The sequence below is a fragment of the Musa acuminata genome, chromosome BXJ2-9, assembly GCF_036884655.1.
Source record: "Musa acuminata AAA Group cultivar baxijiao chromosome BXJ2-9, Cavendish_Baxijiao_AAA, whole genome shotgun sequence".
In the NCBI taxonomy this organism is placed as follows: Eukaryota; Viridiplantae; Streptophyta; class Magnoliopsida; order Zingiberales; family Musaceae; genus Musa; species Musa acuminata.
In genome coordinates, this window is record NC_088346.1 from 42,253,332 (window position 1) to 42,272,582 (window position 19,251).

Sequence of the window (19,251 nt, forward strand, 5' to 3'; positions counted from 1 at the left end):
AGCATCAATCTCTGGCCTCCTAACTATTCTTCATTTGGTGGGCAAGCGTTCGCCGCTCAAGGTCATCGGTCGATCGTGGGAGGGTCTTAAGGCTCAAGGGAGAGAGTTGGTGGGGTCGCAGGCAAGGGCAGTTGCGATGACAATGTCGGCTGAGCAAGCTGGGGGATGAGGGGAATGATGGTTTGCATCATCCCAATCAAAGCTTGGACCTGATGGGTGAGGCTAAGGAACGCCTCGACGGAGACGATGAAGGATCCCATGCTCGCCCCGATGAGGGAGAGCCCAGGGTCATTAAACAACCTCTAGTAGCAACTCGGGGTCGAGGACGCAGCATTTTCATCTACGTGTTGAGGGAGAGGGAGCTATCCCCCATGGCCAAAAGTGGAAGGGGTTGCATGTGTCTCTTCTCCAGGATGCTCGCCGAGGTTGGTCGGAGGCTAACATTCTTGCGACATAGGCCCTCCTTCTAGCGTCAAAAATATTTTGTTATTTTATACCTTTATGTAGTGGTCAAGGTGTCAGCACGACTTAGCCTGTCCCGAGCGCACAATATCACCAAGTGGAGGCTGAAGATCACTCATTCAACTATCCGTTGGGTGCCTGCACACAGGTCAAAATCGGGAGGGGGATTCCCGATTCGACCCCTCATATGCTTAAGTCAACAAAAGTTAGAGGTGAGAGAGTTGGTGTGTGTGTGCATCTCTAGTCCGACCCCAACGTTGTTCCTAGGGTGGCTTTATACCTATTACTGTGTGTTAACGTATTTAGCTATTAATGATCGTCGACATCTTCATACGCAGGTGTTTAAAGGCACCATTGCTATGGGTGGTTAGCTCGTATGCTGGGACGCGGGTGCAGTCTAATTTGTCCGGCCCTACTTCATTCGGCGTTGCTCTGTGCCTCTAGAGTAGTTCTAGAGTAGCTCAGGATGGGACTATGTCGCTCCATACAGCCTCGAGTAGTGTTGATGCAGTGTGCTAACGACATGGATGACAGGCGGCTCAATGCACTACGTTGGCTTTGGAACATCGTGCCAGGTCCACCGTGGTAGCCTACGGATTACATATCCGTGCAGTGAATATCAAAATATGCTGTATCAGATAGCAATAGTGATCTCCTTCCCATAACAGTGCTAGAATCCAGACAAGAAAACCTGATCATGATGAAGTGCACAAGCTTCCATGGGTGAATGGAACTAAGAACTCTTTTGGTCCACACAAAGCTTTTGATGGTGAGCCCTCAGGACTGAGATCGACAGAACGGCAAGTCCACCATTCAAGATGGTGAGCCAATACTAAAAAGTTTGACAGAAAGGCAAGGCCGCCATTCAAGAATCAGAAAGAATATGGTCTGCTATATCAACTATATCAACATTGTTTATCATCAGAGAAGAAGCAATGACTCCCTATTCTACATCCATTGAAACATGTCCTATATTATTGCGAAGTAGCACAACTTCAGTAAAATGCCATGATAATGAAATTTAGCAAGATCCAAATAAAATAAAGACCTGGAATAATAATGGTTACAAGCATTATTGATCAATTAAGGCACACTAAAACCATGGCAAGATAATCTAAGGAAGATATGCCTCAGATTTGAGCTAATGAACAGCAAAGCCCTCACCTGGCTTGGTTAACATTCTTCTTTCATGGTGGCACACTCCAATGATTTAACAGATTGGCACTTGGAAACACAGCATCTTTGCAGAAAACTCAGAGAATGATCAACAATGCAAGAAATGGAGAAAGCGGTCACTTCTTGGATTCAGACTGCAGTTTTCATGGTCCTTGAGCACACCACTAGTTTCTGTTGATCAATCTTTCGAGAGTATCAGTGACATGCCTCATTGACGGCCTCTTTTCTGGATTAGCTTGAACACATACCAGAGCAATTTTCAGCACCGCGATAATCTCATCTTCTGTATCCAATTCCTGAGCTAGAAAAGGGTCCAACACATCTGAGAGGGGTTTCTTCTCTTCGATACATAGATGAAACCAACTAACCAAATCCATTTCCACCGTCTCCAGAAGAACAAGTGGAGACCTGCTGGAAATAAGTTCTAATAGGATTACTCCGAACGAGTAAACATCCCACTTCTGAGATGGTTTCAGCATCATCGATGCCTCAGGAGCCTGATAACCTGATCCTTTACTCATGATGGGACCGAATGCAACATCTGAGTGTTGGCCTTGAATTTTCTCAACAGCTATTCTGTCTGATTGCAGAAATGGAGATCCTCCTGCTATGTTAGCCAGATGTCCAACCCCAAAATCTGATATGTAAGGTTCCATATCCGGTCCGAGTAGTACATTGTTCGGTTTGAGATCTCCATAAACATATTTCTTTGGACTAATTTCATGCAGGAAAGCCAAACCCTTTGCTATTCCTTTCATGATCTTCAAGCGTACTTCCCATGATAGTGGTGTAGAATTCCTTGTTCCAGTTTTCCCTGTCATTAGCCACAGTACCAAGAAATACACTAAAATAAAGAACTAAGTGTGCATATAAAATTTGAACAATAGGAACATCAGCCAAATTTCTCTAGAGATGTGAATTATACTAGCATGCCAAAGTGCTAGTATAATTGTTTTAGTATTCCAATCTGGTACCTTCGAGCGACATAAAACGGTGCTTCATCTCCAACAGAAGAAAAGACTACAAGGTGAAGATAAGCTTGAGGAACAGGAAAGTGAGAGTTTAATGTAGTAACTATGTTAAATTATAACATCTAAAGATGCAAACAAGTACCCAACAAAGGCAGCATTTCGAGTTCTAGACAATGATCTCTCTTTAGAAATAGTTTAACCTGAAGATTTTATGGAATGTAGTTCTAGACAATGGATCAACCCCTCATAAATTACAACCAAGGTTATCAATATATAATTCATCAGATCAAAAATCATCTGCACTATGCATAAGCAAAACCCATCAAAATCTGAAGAAGAGATAGTCGTCAGAGCTCATACCATGAATCACGGCAGAAAGGTTGCCATTAGGAATGTAATCATAGATGAGCAATTTTTCGTTGATCGACCAGTAATAAGCTCTTAGAGTAACAATATTAGGATGTCGGACCTTTCCAATCGCTTCCACCTCGGTTTGGAACTCTTTGAACCTTTGTGATCCTCCTTCCCCCAGCCTCCTTACAGCCAAAGTCAGTCCATCATCCAGCACAACCCTGTAGACGATACCGATCCCACTTTTCCCCAAAACAAATGCCGATGCCTTCAAAAGTTCATCAAGATCAAATGGCACATTCCTATCTAGTGACACTAGCTCATGATGCTCGATACTGTCCGGTGAGGTCTCAGAGTCCTCCTTCCTAAAGCACATGCATTCCTTCCTGCCCTTTGGCCTCTTCTCAGAAGTCTCTCCATCTTCCTTGGTCCCAACTGAAGCAATTGCCTTGCGGTAGAAATAAAAGAACACCAATGCAATCAGACCAATTCCGACCACATCACTCGCCACAAATGCGATCACTGCAGCGTTACTCAGTCTGCTGCTGCTGCTTCCGCTGTGCGTGCTATTTCCCTCGAGTGCCGGAGGTGAGTAATTGATGGGACGGAAGGGGTTTGACGATGGCACTTCGGGAGGACACGAGTTCTTCAATGGCGGGCCACAAAGGCCAGGATTTCCGATGAAAGCCGTCGGTCCTCTGTTCTCCAGAGCACCATTTTGCGGCACCGGCCCACTGAGATTATTATAGGTGAGGTCGATGTAGACCGTCTCCGGCAGATTGCCGAGGCTCGGCGGGATTGAGCCAGAGAACCTGTTGTGGGACAAACCCAGCGTTCCTTGAAGGTTAGTAAGATTACCGACGTCAGTCGGAATCGGGCCACTGAATCCATTGTAAGAAAGATCAAGCTTTTCCAACTCTGCAAGGCTGCCACCAAATCCAAGGGGCAAGGAACTGGTGAAGTTGTTGTGGCTCAGGACGAGGGCTTTCAACCGCTTGCAGTGGATCAAAGAGCTGGGTATCGGGCCGGCGAACAAGTTGCCGGAAAGGTCCAAGCTTTGGAGGTACAAAAGCTCGCCAATCTCCGGCGGGAGTGAACCGGACAAGAAATTCCCGTAAAGGACTAAGCTTTGAAGCTGCCGGGCGGCGAAGAGGCTGGCGGGGAGGCTGCCGAAGAGCCTGTTGTTCCTGAGGTTGACGTGCCTGAGGGATCGGAGGGAACCAAGAGCAGAGGAGAGGTAGCCCACCAGCTTCTTCTTGGGCAGGCTTAAGGCAGCCACTGAGCCTCCCCTGCATGTGATCCCATTCCAGGAGCAGGGGTCCTGGTCGGAGGAGTTCCAGTTTCGCAGGGAGCCAGCGGGGTCGTCCCTGATGCCTGCTTTGAAGGAGATGAGAGCTGTGCCTTCGCTGTTCAGGCCACCAACAACAAGGAGAAGAGAGGTGTTGCAGAGAAGGAAGAGAAAGAACAGAGGACATGGTAGTGACGATGATAATGACGAGGCCATGGGTAGAAGAAGCCAAGGAGTCGACCGTTGGAGAAGCAAAGAGATACAAACACAATATGAACTCTGTTCCGAGGGACTTGCCTTGTGATGTTGAGAGACCACTAGAGAGAGGAATGATGGCTTGGGAGTCGCGATGAGGGTGTGACGGTTTCGGGGTTGGGCTGGGAGAATGGAGGAAAACGAGGAAGTGACATGAAGAAGACCGACTCACAGTGCGTCCATAGGACTGTGGTCCCTCTCTCTCTCTCTCTCTCTCTCTCTCTCTCTGACCTCAGCCTCATAAACACGTTTATACGAGCATTGGACCCTCCCTCTCTCTATGCTTTGGAGCGCCATGCATCGTTATGTTAGCAAAAGTCTCCGTAAAGAGAAGACTGCTACCATAGAGCTCCACTGTGCAACCAAAACCAAGTCTTTTTGAGTAGGTTCAGGAAGCTGTGTGTTGGTTTTAGGAGCACGTACCAAAAAGTCACCTGATAGCTAAACCCCAGCATTATTGTTTGTCACCAACTTTTGGTACTCCTGCTCTGACTGTGCTTTCCGGCCTTTCTCCGCGACAGCCTCGCAGAAGAGCTCGTTACATATCAACATCATAAGTGAATCCAAGGTTTAAGCAGTACATCTCGTCCTTGAGCTATGCTAGTAGATCCAAGGAAACAGTCAAGTCAAGCACCATGACATACAGTAAACTTATCCGGACGTCACCTAACTGTGCCTGTGCGTTACTTCATCAGGGAGTACTGCTGTCTGCTACTTGGTCGTATGATCACCTCGTCAGGGCACATAAGATACCTGCATATACTACTCCTATGCCTGAGAAGTAGAATCTAAACTCCTGAGCCGTCTTCTTAACGCAAGCAGAATCCCCTCTCTCGAGGCTGCTACCTTTCTTTTCCACACATTTCTGCCTCAGAATCGAGACTCCTGTGCCCTGCAACGTTTCCCACTTGTCGACAGAGTGAGCTTGGAGTGCCGATAGCACGCGCCCGAGGCGGGTGAGAACGTGTCGGCGACGACCAACCGGGCGTTTCTCCAAGGCTTGCAGGCTCGTAACGTCGTGACCACGCGCTGAGTACAAGATTGACAGATTATGATATGGAGAGAGGATAAAGAGGAGGCTGATTTACGGGAAACGATTAAATGTTTCATTTTTGGAAAGATGATGCCAAGCTTTCCATCGTATTTATATAGGAGTTGGTATGATGAGATATAAGATGAGATATAAATTTTTTCTTTCGGCAGTCAGTTGGACTGCATTGTGTTCGGATTTCAAGCATTATGTCACCCACCATTATTGGACTTAGAACATTTAGGATTTAGCCTGAATAATACTGCCTCCTCACTCCAAGACCACCACCACCTCTCATTTTGCTGCCTCCTCCCTCTCTCTTGGTTCTCTCCTCTTCTCTCTCATTCACCTCCCTCTCCTTTATACTCGATCATAGATTTCAACATAAATATATACTATTTGAATAATTAATCATCCTAAATTCATAAAAAAATAATATTAAATATATTACATCTCATCCTAATAGTTTAAAAATAATATTAAATATATTACATCTCATAAAAAATTAATTGATTTTAATAAAAAATTAAAAAGTTAATCTCGAGTTACAATCGTGTTACAATAGAGTTACACTCGATCATAAATTCAACCTAAAGATATCTCATTTCAAAAACTAATCATCCTTAATTCATATAAAAATAAAAAAATAATACTAAACATATTATCATTTCACCTAGTAATTTTGAAAAAAAATAAAAATATTTGATAAAAATTTAACAAGTTACACACGATCATCAATTCAACCAAAAGATATCCTATTTAAAAATTTATTCACCTTAAGATCATAAGAAATTTAAAAAATAAAACTAAATATCTTATAATCATGTGCTAGTAATTCTAAAAAAATTTAGATTTGTTTGATGATAAAGCCCTGATTACAATCGAGTTATACTTATATTACACTCTATGTTATGCTCAGACATACACTAATTCAACCCGTATCCACGAATTGACCATACTCGAACCATGATGGTCAGACTGAACCCAAACCGACCAATGGATCTACGACTTGAAATAGCCGATTCAAAGGTAGTATAAACTTTTTTAAAAAAAATTCTTAGGAAAATTAATTATGAAAAAGTCATCTACTAAAAACCAATTACTAAGGCCTTCTTATGATAAATTGCTAAACCTATATACATGTACGACTCATTGTACATGCATTGACTCTGTGGCCCTGGTGTCAAATTAATGGATGGGGCATAGAGAAACGTGTCATGACTCATCTCGTCCTTCACTTTGCCTGTGGGGAGCATCAAATGCATGCATCTAACCCCTACGTGGTTGGGATACTATTTCTACTGTTTAAATAGACTGGCTAGATGAGGACATTGCATAAGATGGTTTAAGGAGGCTAAGGCTGTATTCCGTCATCTCAGTTTAATAAAAGGTAAATATTTTTCTACCTAGGTTTCGCTTAATAAACAGAACCTTAATGACAAGAAAAGTTCACACACTGACCTCAAGCATAATGGCCTGCTTTTTCTTCACCATGAGAACCTGCATCATTTCCTCCACCACGTAGCCTGCATTATATACACTAACCAGATTTTAAGTTATATTTCATGACAATCTATTTTAGAGAATCACAGGAAATAGGAATGAGGTTCAACATAACAACTAAATTTAGTGACAACTGAAAAATAGACCCCTGAAAATTTTCATTAGATGAAATTTCATCAACAAGATGTACTAACCTTTGAATGGCAAGAAAATGGCGTAGTCAAGACATACATGGCAAGAAACAGCTGTAGCAAGTATCATAATACAAAATATATGCAGCTAAACCAATCAGCTTCCAACATATGTTAGGATCTGATCAGCAATAATCAACGTATCTGAAGCCCGTCGAACTCTTACAATGCTCGTCTTACAGGTTCACGCTCATGTCTGTGGCATGAATTTACGAGGTACAGAAATGAAATCAAACAATCTGTCATCTGCCTTAAAGAAAGTAAGGAACCCCCGTCCTCGGCCCTCGCATTTGATTATTCTCCTCAGTTTCAGTGAAGAACTTCACCTCTCTTTCCTGTTTTCATGAAGTAATAGTTAAATAAAGGATAGGAATGCAACTGTTCTGATCACATAGTTAAAGTGCCATTCATCAAAGGTAGCTTTCTTCCTCTATGGGTTTGATTTGGATCACTCGGAAATTTGAAATCACTCGAGTACCTCCACAAGTTTTACACATTCATAAATTTTGATAACAAACTTAAATGCAAAAATCTTAACAAACATCAAAGGTGCATGGAATGAAAAAAAAAAAAAAGTAGAAAAGGCAGAACACCATTTAAAGCATAAAGGTCAATATCATACCATTTTTTCATTGAAACTCAATATGGAAGCTACATTCCCACACCTGTAACAATAATTAGGCGCGGACCAAACCTGAAGACCAAGAATTGTGCAATCTTCAGACATCAGAGTTCAGGAAGCTAAGAGGCAAGATCAAAGTCACAACTAAGAAATTGAAAAAACTAATTAAAAATTAGCTAACTTTCTGCCATAATTAACATGGGAAGCACTATTTATGCTACTGATGAACTCACAGTTACAAGCCCTTTGTCAAACATGTACTTCAGGCCTTCCTGGACCAGCTGATGTGCCCGACAAACAAGATCAAGCTTGTTTATGTGATTAAACTATAGAACAAACATGAAACTCTTGATCAGTGGAAATCAATTAAAATTTCAACCCAGAAAATTTTGTTTACCTCTGATGTCACCCTTGATCCAAAGAGCCAACCTGCACCTCGAGGGCTGACAGCCCATGTATCAATCTCCTCTGGATCACTCCACATAAGATCACAAAAAGGACCTTCATGAGGAATTTCACAGTTGCGATCAATAACCCTTATCTGTTAACCACAAGGAAATTAAAAACATTAATGAGATATATAATCTCTGTCAAAACAGTTAAGACACTCCCAAAGATCCCACATGATGAAAAGGTTTACATTGATTCTACACCTACAATGACGGTCTGAGATTCTAACTAGTGTTTTTAAAAGTACTAAGCGCCAAGGTTCTAAAACGCCCAAGGCGCTATGCGCTCACCTATGTACCCACCCAAGCGAAACAAGATGCTCTAGAATATTAAAATATAAAAAATATATAATACAATTGATAAATATAATTATATAAATAAAAAATATGATATTAAATTGAAAAGATATGAGATACCAAGTCACATTGTCCATCTTCGAATAACAAAAATATCAAAAAAATCAAAACAATAAAGTTTTACTTCAAATTCAATCATCATCACAATCAACATCGTCATTCTCAAACTTATCATCATCTCTCTTCCTCTTGTTCATCTTCATCAAAATATATTTCTCCTCTTCAACAATGGTAGGAGGTGACCTTGAGGCTTTTTGCACCCATTTTTGCTTTCGTCATCTATCCTGTATATGCCTGTAATCTCCAACACATGAAGCTCTTGCCATATCTCTTCATATCAAGCTATCATCTTCAAATACAAACTCATCTTCGACATCTTGCAAGTCTGTAGTCATTTCCCCCACCAGCCATTTATTTGAATCATCAATGTCTTGTAATGAGATTGGATCAATATTATTTCACAAATCATAATGAGCTTTCAGTGCTTGATGTTACTTTATATAAACCAGATCATGTAATTGTTGATGTTCTAATCAATTTTTTTCTTTTTGTATGAATCTATCATGTCATATGAATCAAAAATATATTAATACATCTATCTAAAAAAGAATAGATTAATTAAAATAAAAATATTCTTATATACTTACATGTTCAAAGGCACTCCAGGTTCACTCACAATCTGCAAAACTATGAGTCATACTAAGAATTTTGATAATCAATTACTATAAGTTCGAGGTGGAATTTCCAAATAGACTCTACTATTCAGTTGTAAAATTTAACTTTATTATTAACAATAGCATACTATACATGAAATTAATTATATAAAGTTATAAATACCTAGGAGAGTAGTTGCCCTAGATCAAACTGCCATAGGAATTCCAAAAAGATCATCGACATTATTATATAAAGATAATTCACATATGATCGTATCTTGCACCTCAAGGATTGGAATCAATCCTGTAATGCACTTATATAACTCCTTTACAACTTAATGAAGATGTTCTTATAAAAAAGAATTCTAGGTTTAAAGTAATGGACGATGAAGTTGACAATCTCATCTTTCATCAATGATTGCAAATATGTTCTTATACTTTTCTTCATTTCCATCAAAAGACTTTTGAATTGTTTCTTTTGCTCTATCCATAGTCTCAAATATATCTCATTGCAAGCTTCTTTTCATTATCTGCCAACTGAAGGACTCGAACAAACAAGAAGGTTCATTACCTTTAATGTATAAACTATAAGATTCCAAAAGGACAGCATTAAGATAATATCACTAACCCTCCTGCCTTCCGCTTCTTTTGTCCATATTTGCTTCTTGCCTATAAATTCTTACTAATTCCTTGTTGCCTATAAATTATTTCATTATATTCAAAGCTCCGATATGATTATAGAGAAATCCAAAGACAAAGATTGCTCTTTCTAAAGTCTTCTTAATGTCAAGAATCTTTCCAATATCTTCCAGCATTAGATTAATACAATGTGTCGCATATAGAGTTCAACACAAGTGTTATCTTTTTACCTCAAGTAATTTACCTAAAACAAAACGATAACAAAATTGATAAGACTTGGGAGTTACATAATTTTTCCATTTGAATCGAAGACATAGAGCAATTTAAAGATTAAAAATTCAAAAGATAAATCTTACCAACTAACATATAGTTGCTTCCATTATCGATTATAACTTAGACGGACATTTTGTTCACCAATTTATTCCATAAACTTGTCAAACAACTCAAATATCTTTTCTTCAGATTTCATAGAAGAAGATGCATATATTGACTTCATAAACATGTTTCCTAAATAACAGTTGATCGTAAAATTAATTATACTCCTACGTCTCCTGTCGATCCAAGCATCTGACATAATAAAGCAACCATGCTTTACCCATGATTTTTTGTGGCCCTTCAATAAGTCATTTGTATAATCCAACTCTTTCTACAATAATAGAACTCACAACTCATAATAAATTAGAGATTTTAATACCTCACCATATCTTCCAATTGCTTCAATAATCTCTTTAAAACTATCCAAATGACAAGTATTAAGAGGAAGTCCAGCCTGACAAACAAAGTGAGCAATATGTTGCATCGTTCTTCCCATTATTTTCTTATCACAAACATTACTTATATTTGTTTGTCTTAATTTTGCTCTTGTTTGACATTGTTGCTTCCATGATCCTTGATATACATATGTCTATCAGTCCTTTTTTACCCTTCTTAACAATCAAGACTTATTTTTCTTTTCTGTCATATACTCTTTTCCAATTGGCATTAATACTTTATGTATAATCGTCTTCTTCATCATCTCTAATATGTTGAACATCATCCTCGAATAAAATACCATAAGATCCGTTCCTTTATGTCTTTTTTTCAGTTATATAAGCCAACAACTCTTCTTTTACATCAAATGGACACTTCTTGCATGTTGATGCATTCTTGAAGTTCCCTACTTGATGTTGTTTTGCACGAAAAATGTCACCTCTATTAATCTTCTCACAGAAGATACAAGTAAATGCATTAGGATCTCTAGGATCCTTTAGATAATTGTATTTCCAAGTAAGATAATTGTATTTCTTGATTTTTTTTATGAATCTTCTGGATTGCTTTGTACACTTGCTATTAATATTGAAACACTAATAACAATTCTAAAAAAATAGAGATCAGCAGTGCTAAATAGGGACTAATAACAATTCTAAATAATGATTAACAATGCTAAATAAGGATTAGTAATTCTAAATAAGAATTAGTTATAAATAGGTTAATATTTCTAAGGATTGATATCAATTTTAGTTTATTATATCATAATAGTAGTTAACACTTAACAATAGTTTTAATATCAGTTAAGGATTAACAATTCATTGTCAATAGTATTTAATCCATTGTTAACAATAGTCATAATAATAAAGAGGGAGGAAAGGAGTCACTGACGGTAGAATGTGGGGAAGGAGAGGGCAATGGTGGAGGAACCTTTGGACGACAACAATGGCGATGAAGGAAGCTATGGACGACAACAACAACGAGGGAAAAAACTGCAATCAATGACATCGACAACAGAGGAAGCTACAGACAGTGACATCGGGGGCAGAGGAAGTTGTCGGTGGTGGAGGAAGTTATGATCCTGTCCCTTGATGGCGGAAGGAGCTGCAGACAAAAGTAGCAACGACAAAGGAAACTATGCACGAAAGCTATAGCAATGGGAGCTTCGGACCCTTCCGTCAGTAATAGAGGTAGCGACGAGACCAAAGGTAAGTCGGGGTGGCGAAGTACCTAGGGTTTATAGGTCAAGGGTCACAAGGGGGTTTACTGTTACTATTTATTGTCCTTAGTTGGGTCAATTGAGCCAAGTTACTATTCTATGCTTAATTACTTCAATTGAACCAACCAAGTTACTGCTCAATCAAACCAGAGTTGACTATCTGGTTTGATTGCCAACCAGGTGCTCACCTGAGGTGCTAGGCGCTTGGGCTCAGGCAAGCGCCTAAGCAATGCTTCACTAAAGCGCGTCGCCTAGCAACTATACAAGGTGCTTATGCCTCGCCTCGCTCGAGCACCTAGGCAAGCACCCGAGCTCCTTTTCATAACAACAATGCACAAGCATGACTTCGTACATCAGCATATAAATTTTCTGTTTAATACTTGGACTACCATTTCTCTCTCGTGTTTCATGTCAAAAAATGTCATTTGAAGAGAAAAATTCTCTTTAAAATTGAATTGTCATGTACTTTTTAGTTGTCTTTCTTACAAACTAGTAGGTTGGTCCTTCATCAAAGGGTTGGATTAGGCTAACAACCTCATATGATGATGTCAAACATCATAGTCTTCCCTTAGATGCAATAGGATGGTGAAATTGACCTCAAATTCAAACAGATTGCCTCTCAATTCAAATCAAAAAGACATTCTAGATTATGATGGACTCTAGCTAAAGGGATAGAATGATTTATGTGGCACGACTGAATGCAATCTGGATTTGAAATTTACCTCAATTTCAAATAGGAAGCCTTTTGGTTCAGATCAATAGATATCTAATTCCTGATTGGTCAGGACGTTCTGCCACACCTAGTTGATTATCGTGGACTCTAACTGAGGGAATAGACTGTTTACCTGGCATAACTGAATCCAGTTTGGAATTTTTTATATATTAACTTCTTGTTATTTGACGGAAAAAGAAAGAGACTAAAGACATGATGCCAGTGATTTAAAGAGCACTAGGCGCCAAAAGGCGCCAAGGTCCAAAAACGCCCGAGGCGCTAGGCGCTCGCCCGAGCAAAGCGAGACGCTAAAATATAAAAATATATAATATAATTAATAAATATAATTATTTAAAAATTTAAATTAAAATATGTTATTAAATTAAGAAAATCTAAGATACAAAATCACAATGTCACATTAACAAAAAGTTTCAAAATTCAAAACAATAAAATTTTATATCAAAGTCATTCATCATAATCAATATTATCGTCATTTTCATATAAATCATCTTCATTGAATTTTTTTTTTATGCTATTGGAGACTCTATTGAGTTGCTCTGTACACTTGTCATTTATCTTGAAACCTAGCAATAATTTCAAATAAATAAAAATTAACCGTATTAAAATTAAAATAATATATTATTAATCTATTAACAGTATTAAAAATTAATAATTTTAAATAAACCTAATAATATTAACGGTATACAGTATATTGTTAACAGTATACTGTATACTGTTAACAGAAGGAGAAGAAGGAAGTGTAAGGGGGTGCTGAGCTTGCTGACTGAGAAAAGAGGAAGCGACAGCGGCAGCGGCAGCGGAGTGTAAGAAGGCAGCGGCGAGCGGTGACAGCGGCAGCGTTTGCGAGCAGCGACAGCGGCAGCGGCAACGAGAGCGGGAGCGGGAGCGGGAGCGGGAGCGGAAGCGGAAGCGGGAGCGGGAGCGGACGCGGGAGCGGAAGCGGGAGCGGACGCGGGAGCGGAAGCGGCAAGCAGCGGGAGGCGCGAGCGGCGACAGCGACAGCGTTTGCGAGCAACGACAACGGCGAGCAGTAGGATCGGGATCGGGATCGGCAGCGGCAACGAGGGTTAGGGTTGGGTTGTCACTGATATATGTTTTAGTTGGTTCGATTGAACCAACCACTGGAGACCGAACCAAGATCGAACCAGACCTAAAATCCTGGTTCGGTCGCCTTGGTTAACCTACGCGCTCGCCCGAAGTGCCCAACGCCTGGGCTCGGGCGAGCGCCCAGGCGACGCCTCTTTGAAGCGTGCCGCCTGGAAGATTAGCGAGGCGCTCAGGCCTCGCCTCGCCTCGCCCGAGCGCCTAGGCGAGCGCTCGAGCACCTTTTTAAATCGCTGCATGATGCAATACAACTAATTGAATACTAGCACCAACTCCAAAATCAATCTTAAAACTGATTCCATATCATGAACCTTAAGTGGATGGCTTCAAGATTCCGCTAGAGGGAATAAATCTAATTGATCTATCCATTACTGGTATATCATACACTTGGAACAAGGAATCGATGTGCATTTTTAACTTATAAAAAAAAACTTGATTATTGCCAAGTACATAGTGTGACAAAGAGCACATTTTCCACATGGGAGTAACAAGGATACTGGGAGAAAAGGGGTGCAGGTAAATGAGCAGGAGAGAATAGAAACAAGAACAACCAGAAATGGGGTCACAAAAGAACCAACCGAGTGAAAGAGACAGCTAGTAGGTAAAGGACACACTCCCAGAAGCTGTTTTAGATAGACTTGGACTTTTCTTTTAATCACCTGATGTGATTCTTTTTTTTCGTTTGTGGCTCTTTCTATTTTGGTAGTACCATAAGCGCCAGCAAGTTGTTTCAGGCCATAAAAATGGCAATAACTAAACCAAGATAAAGTATATAGTCCGCTGTTTGCTGTTGCAGTGACATTTGATTATTCTCACAATATAAGTTGATAATTATGGGAAGCAACAAAGACCTTAGTTATCCTAGAAGAATCACTGTGGAATCATAATGCAACCAATAAAAATTTGATAAATTTACATAATATTAAATAAATTATGAACTAAAGGAATTAAAGGGCCAAACCAAAAACTTTATGGAAACCGTTAATGCTGAGAAAAAGCACACCTGATCAATTGTTCGCACATCTGGTGAAAGGCCACCATGGACACAAAGCACCTATATTGAAACATGATATTGGATAACTGATAATACAAGGGGAAGAGAAAAAATTATATTTCTATGTCAATATAAATATATGCATTTACAATAAAAACAGATATATTCAAACATATTGTTATTTAGTAACAAATAATATGAGGGGGAGGAAAAAAGTTAAATTGCTATGTTGACATAAATATAAGCACTTAAAAAGAAAACAAGCTTACAGTTCCATCTATGATTGCTGATAAAGTAAGGTAGTCAAAAACATCTGTGCAATACCGCCATGCATTTGCATTCCCATACTTTCTCTGGCATTCATCATAAAATCCATACACCTAAGAGAAACATTCATCATCAGCAATAAACAGGATAAAAAATCATACAAATTGTTTCGATTGTCCAATAACATTGTGGCAAGAACAATAAAACATGAAGAGAAGAGATGCAATTAAACAAGGTAAAATAAATATCAACTAGGACATGCATTTTAAAATAAACTCTGTAAAAGTTCAACTACCATAAAAATCTGTCTTGGGGCCTATAATAATCATCATCACAGTAAAAGATTGGATACCTGTGTTAATTGCCTGCTTTCATGATTGCCACGTAAAAGAGTGATATTTGCAGGGTACCTGATTAAAAAGAAGATAAAAATTTCAATTAAATCATACTCAATGTTCTTCTCAATGAAAAGGCTGTAATAGCCAAAGATAAGAAAGATAAAAAAGATTATTTAGACATACCACTCCGAAGATATCAAAATAATTATTGTTTTTTTGCAACTATAACAATAGAAACATAAAAGATACACCATTAGAATAAATAATAGTCACCAAGGAAGTCAAAGATTATGTTCAAAGAAGCCTAAGACTAATGTCTAAAAATTGATGTTATGCGTACAAGAATAATTACTTTTATTGTGAACAAATTCAATCAGAAATGCAAGAATCAGAACATTACAAAATACAACATATTGAAAAATTGGCACCAAGTATTTCAATAGTGATCTTAAATAAAAAATAACAAAAGGAAAGCTTGTGATGGCATTATAACTCATAATTAGGCCTACAAACCGTCTCTAATGTTAAATTAGTTTGAATAGCAACAGCCAATGGATGGATATGCATGCATCTTTAGTGGCACCAAGCAAAGCAATTTGGCATACAACAAGAATGTCAAAATGCAAAGTTAATTAATTGAATCTGGAACTTAGAAAGTGACACATTCCTCACATATAGATCATTTAAACAAACATAAAAGTTCAAAACACATAATTATCTGTTCCCCATTTCCATCACTGATGGTGGCGTCCATAAACCATATGCTATATTTCATTTTAAAAAAATTGATGCAGCTCATTGTTAAAGTGGCACAATGAATAGGATAGAAAAAGGGAGAGAAAAATGAAGAAAGAAGTGGGCTTTTTAAAAAAAGAATTTAAATTTTATCTTCTACAACCACGTCCAAAATAAAATGATCATGAACACTACAAGAGTTAATATCACAGAGTAATTGCTCTTCAAATAAGATGTGCAATGATTAAGAGTTTGGACTTTGGAGCAGCTGGGACTTTCAGATTGGGAAGATACATATTTAAGAAAAAGAAAGTTCCAAAGTAATTAAGAATGGAGATGACAGTTATCTTTCATAAATGTTTATAGGATAAAAGAAACAACAGAAACTTGTGCTGACACATCTACTTCCTGATTCTTGCAAAGTCATGCATACAATATACGTAGTAGAAAAAAGATTGAAAAAACAAACAACACTACACCAATATAAATTTTACCTGGCTTTCAAAAGCAAAAGAATTGTGAAAACTTCCAGACTGTTATAACCACGATCAACAAAGTCACCCTGGCAGTGATGTAGGGAAATTTTGTACCACAAATTCATATTGGTATTCTTACATAATAAAATACATAAAAAATCTTCAATTTTCTTAAAATGAGAAATTCACCATGAATATGTAATTTGTCTCAGGAACATGACCTCCAGTTTGAAAAAGTTTCATTAGATCATGAAACTGACCATGGATGTCACCACAAACAGTTACAGGGCTATTAACCGGCTGTACATTTGACTCCTCAATAAGAATCTCCTTAACCTGTTTAGAATAAAAATAATAGTCCAGAAATTTAAAAAAAATATGATTTACAGAAACATAAAGTCTACCATTTACAGAAGACAGATTAAGGATAAAAGAAAATGTTATATTTTTCTTGGATAAAATCTCTTGTCAAATATTTTGGAAGAGATTATAGAATCAGTACACATTTCTGCATATCTAAATTGGAAGCATGATGTCATGCAGATGTCAATAACACCTAAACAAGAGATCAACCGTAATATTAGGTACTGCATGTCGACAACAACATGGAGAAGCGACATTAGCATGTGAAATTATAAACACTGGTTTCACTAACTTTCACGTTGTCCATAGAACAACTGAAGCAAGAAAATTTCTCCTAAATATTTTCTGCAAACAATGAATTCATTGTTTGAAACAATCACTATAGCACAATTCTATTAAAATTGGACTAACTTGGACAACCTAAAAGTGCAATAAAGAATGAAGACCATTTTTATATAAAGTCAGCCTAGACAGAGCAGTTAAGAAAGAAAATTAAGAGGGGAACGATCGAGATATTTGAAAGATAATTGATATTAGACTTCTCATAGTATAAAAGGTAATTGCTAAAGAAGAAAATTGGAAGGTAATTGATGGGGATCAGGTTGGTTGATTAAATATCAACTTCCCCTGAAACTACAGTTAATCTGAAGCCATGAATTTTCCCATCAACCTTAGCTCTCAGCCAAGCAGAAGAAATGAAAATTTACAAACCATGACTTGAATTTTGCTCGTAAATAGTTAAATTTTTTTGTCATCAGATAATTATACATTACATTTATGTGTTAGACCTGTCACTCATTTACTTGGGAAACTAACCTTAACAATAGCTTCAAAACGTGTGCATGATTTAGAATAGCTCTGTTACTCCATGCATCCGCTGTTCATTTCACATCGAAACATCAGCATCTAGAGTAATCCAACCAAACTGGTCATTCCTTCATGCCTACATCCTATTTCCCAATCTATCACATTATAGAATCAAGATTTTTCAAGGTTTTCGTTTTTAGCAACGCTCACTATTAAACAAAACATTTTCTTGCAAAAGAAAGCGATATATTGGGAATTTAAAGAGCTATCGGATAACAAGAACCAAAATCATACAAACGAATGATTGATAACGAAAGAGTCATCAGACAACAAGAACCCAAATCAGACAAACGAATGATTGATAACGAAAAAGATAAAGATACGATATGAGGGCATATCATGAAACGCTAACCTCGCATCAAACCTAGATCTAGGATACAAAACAGAGAACAAGAAGCAAGAAAATGCTTAGACAAGAAAAGAACGGTGCCCTAGCGTACGTATTCGCAGAGGAGTTGTAGCTCGTGTTCCTCCAGATGCTGCCCTTTCTTCACCTTCGCGATCCACTGATCCAATTCCATCACGGAGAACGCAGGAAACCGGTGGATTCGTCCGGTATCGTCCTTCGTCGATTTAGGAAAAGAGGGGGAACCCAAGTCGAAGAGTTTGTGCAAAGGGGCCAATGGAAGTATAGACTCCGCCGTGCTGTGCGAGCCCTTTTTTTTTCTAGCATAAAGACCAAGAATACAAAAGTCGTGTTTTCTTATAGCGGCCGACACAAACGTATTGATGATTATAACGGGTATTTTCCTTGTGACGGTCACGGATGACATGGAAAATTCTCTTTTTCCAACGGGCTTCTCTTCTTGGTCATCCATGGTGAACGAGAGATATTTCACCTTAGAAAGGAACGATACACTAAGGGAATTTGTCCAACCCCTTAACTAGGAAATTTGGTTAGGTGGTTCGATTTAAATTTTTTAGATTATTTTTTTAATGAAAAATCTAATGATAGTTTATTTTAAATATGATTACGTGGAGCATAAGTCAGAGTCTTATTCTATGGTTTTAGTCACTTACCATATGTCTCTTTTTTTTTTTCATCCTTCGATAGGTTGTGGAGCAATCCTCTTTGGGATTGGAAGACTCTATAGTTTTTGTCAAAAGTTGTGTCTAAGGACGTTAGAACCGAATATCTATGGTTCCTTGATTAAAGTTAAAAAAATAATGATTCGTAAAACATCGTGTTGATCAGTGAGACGAGTAGGCTAGTGTAAGAGAAAATGTCGAAGAAGCATGCGATGTCACTAAAAGCTATTGCTGAGGAAGCATGTGAGGCAAAGGGAGACATTGCTCTCAAGAATCTGTAGATGGTTATTCTTGTATATTGATGGGTACCTCAAGGAGGACGTGATGGATGGTTACTATGTGGCTTGGGTAGTGAGACAATTATTTCCCAACCGATAGTGAGACAACTACCTCCAAGTAGATTTTTCATTATTTTACTTTTGATATCTTGGA

The 19,251-nt window shown here is 38.4% G+C and overlaps 2 protein-coding genes across 2 annotated transcripts; both read right to left on the reverse strand.

Annotated features, from left to right (window-relative positions):
• Positions 1-1,414: 1,414 nt before the first annotated feature.
• LOC108951234 (receptor protein kinase-like protein ZAR1) lies at positions 1,415-7,306 on the reverse strand. The gene is made up of 4 exons (XM_018818134.2): positions 7,231-7,306; positions 6,995-7,059; positions 2,970-5,532; positions 1,415-2,452 (listed from the first exon to the last, which is right to left on the reverse strand). The coding sequence occupies exons 3-4, from the start codon at positions 4,462-4,464 to the stop codon at positions 1,803-1,805; spliced, it is 2,145 nt and encodes a 714-aa protein (XP_018673679.2). The 5' UTR covers positions 4,465-5,532; positions 6,995-7,059; positions 7,231-7,306; the 3' UTR covers positions 1,415-1,802.
• Positions 7,283-18,455, reverse strand: LOC103998610 (phytochrome-associated serine/threonine-protein phosphatase). The gene is made up of 10 exons (XM_009420118.3): positions 18,231-18,455; positions 16,750-16,896; positions 16,579-16,646; positions 15,364-15,421; positions 15,014-15,124; positions 14,754-14,804; positions 8,247-8,390; positions 8,083-8,175; positions 7,850-7,921; positions 7,283-7,562 (listed from the first exon to the last, which is right to left on the reverse strand). The coding sequence occupies exons 1-10, from the start codon at positions 18,309-18,311 to the stop codon at positions 7,479-7,481; spliced, it is 909 nt and encodes a 302-aa protein (XP_009418393.2). The 5' UTR covers positions 18,312-18,455; the 3' UTR covers positions 7,283-7,478.
• Positions 18,456-19,251: the final 796 nt, after the last annotated feature.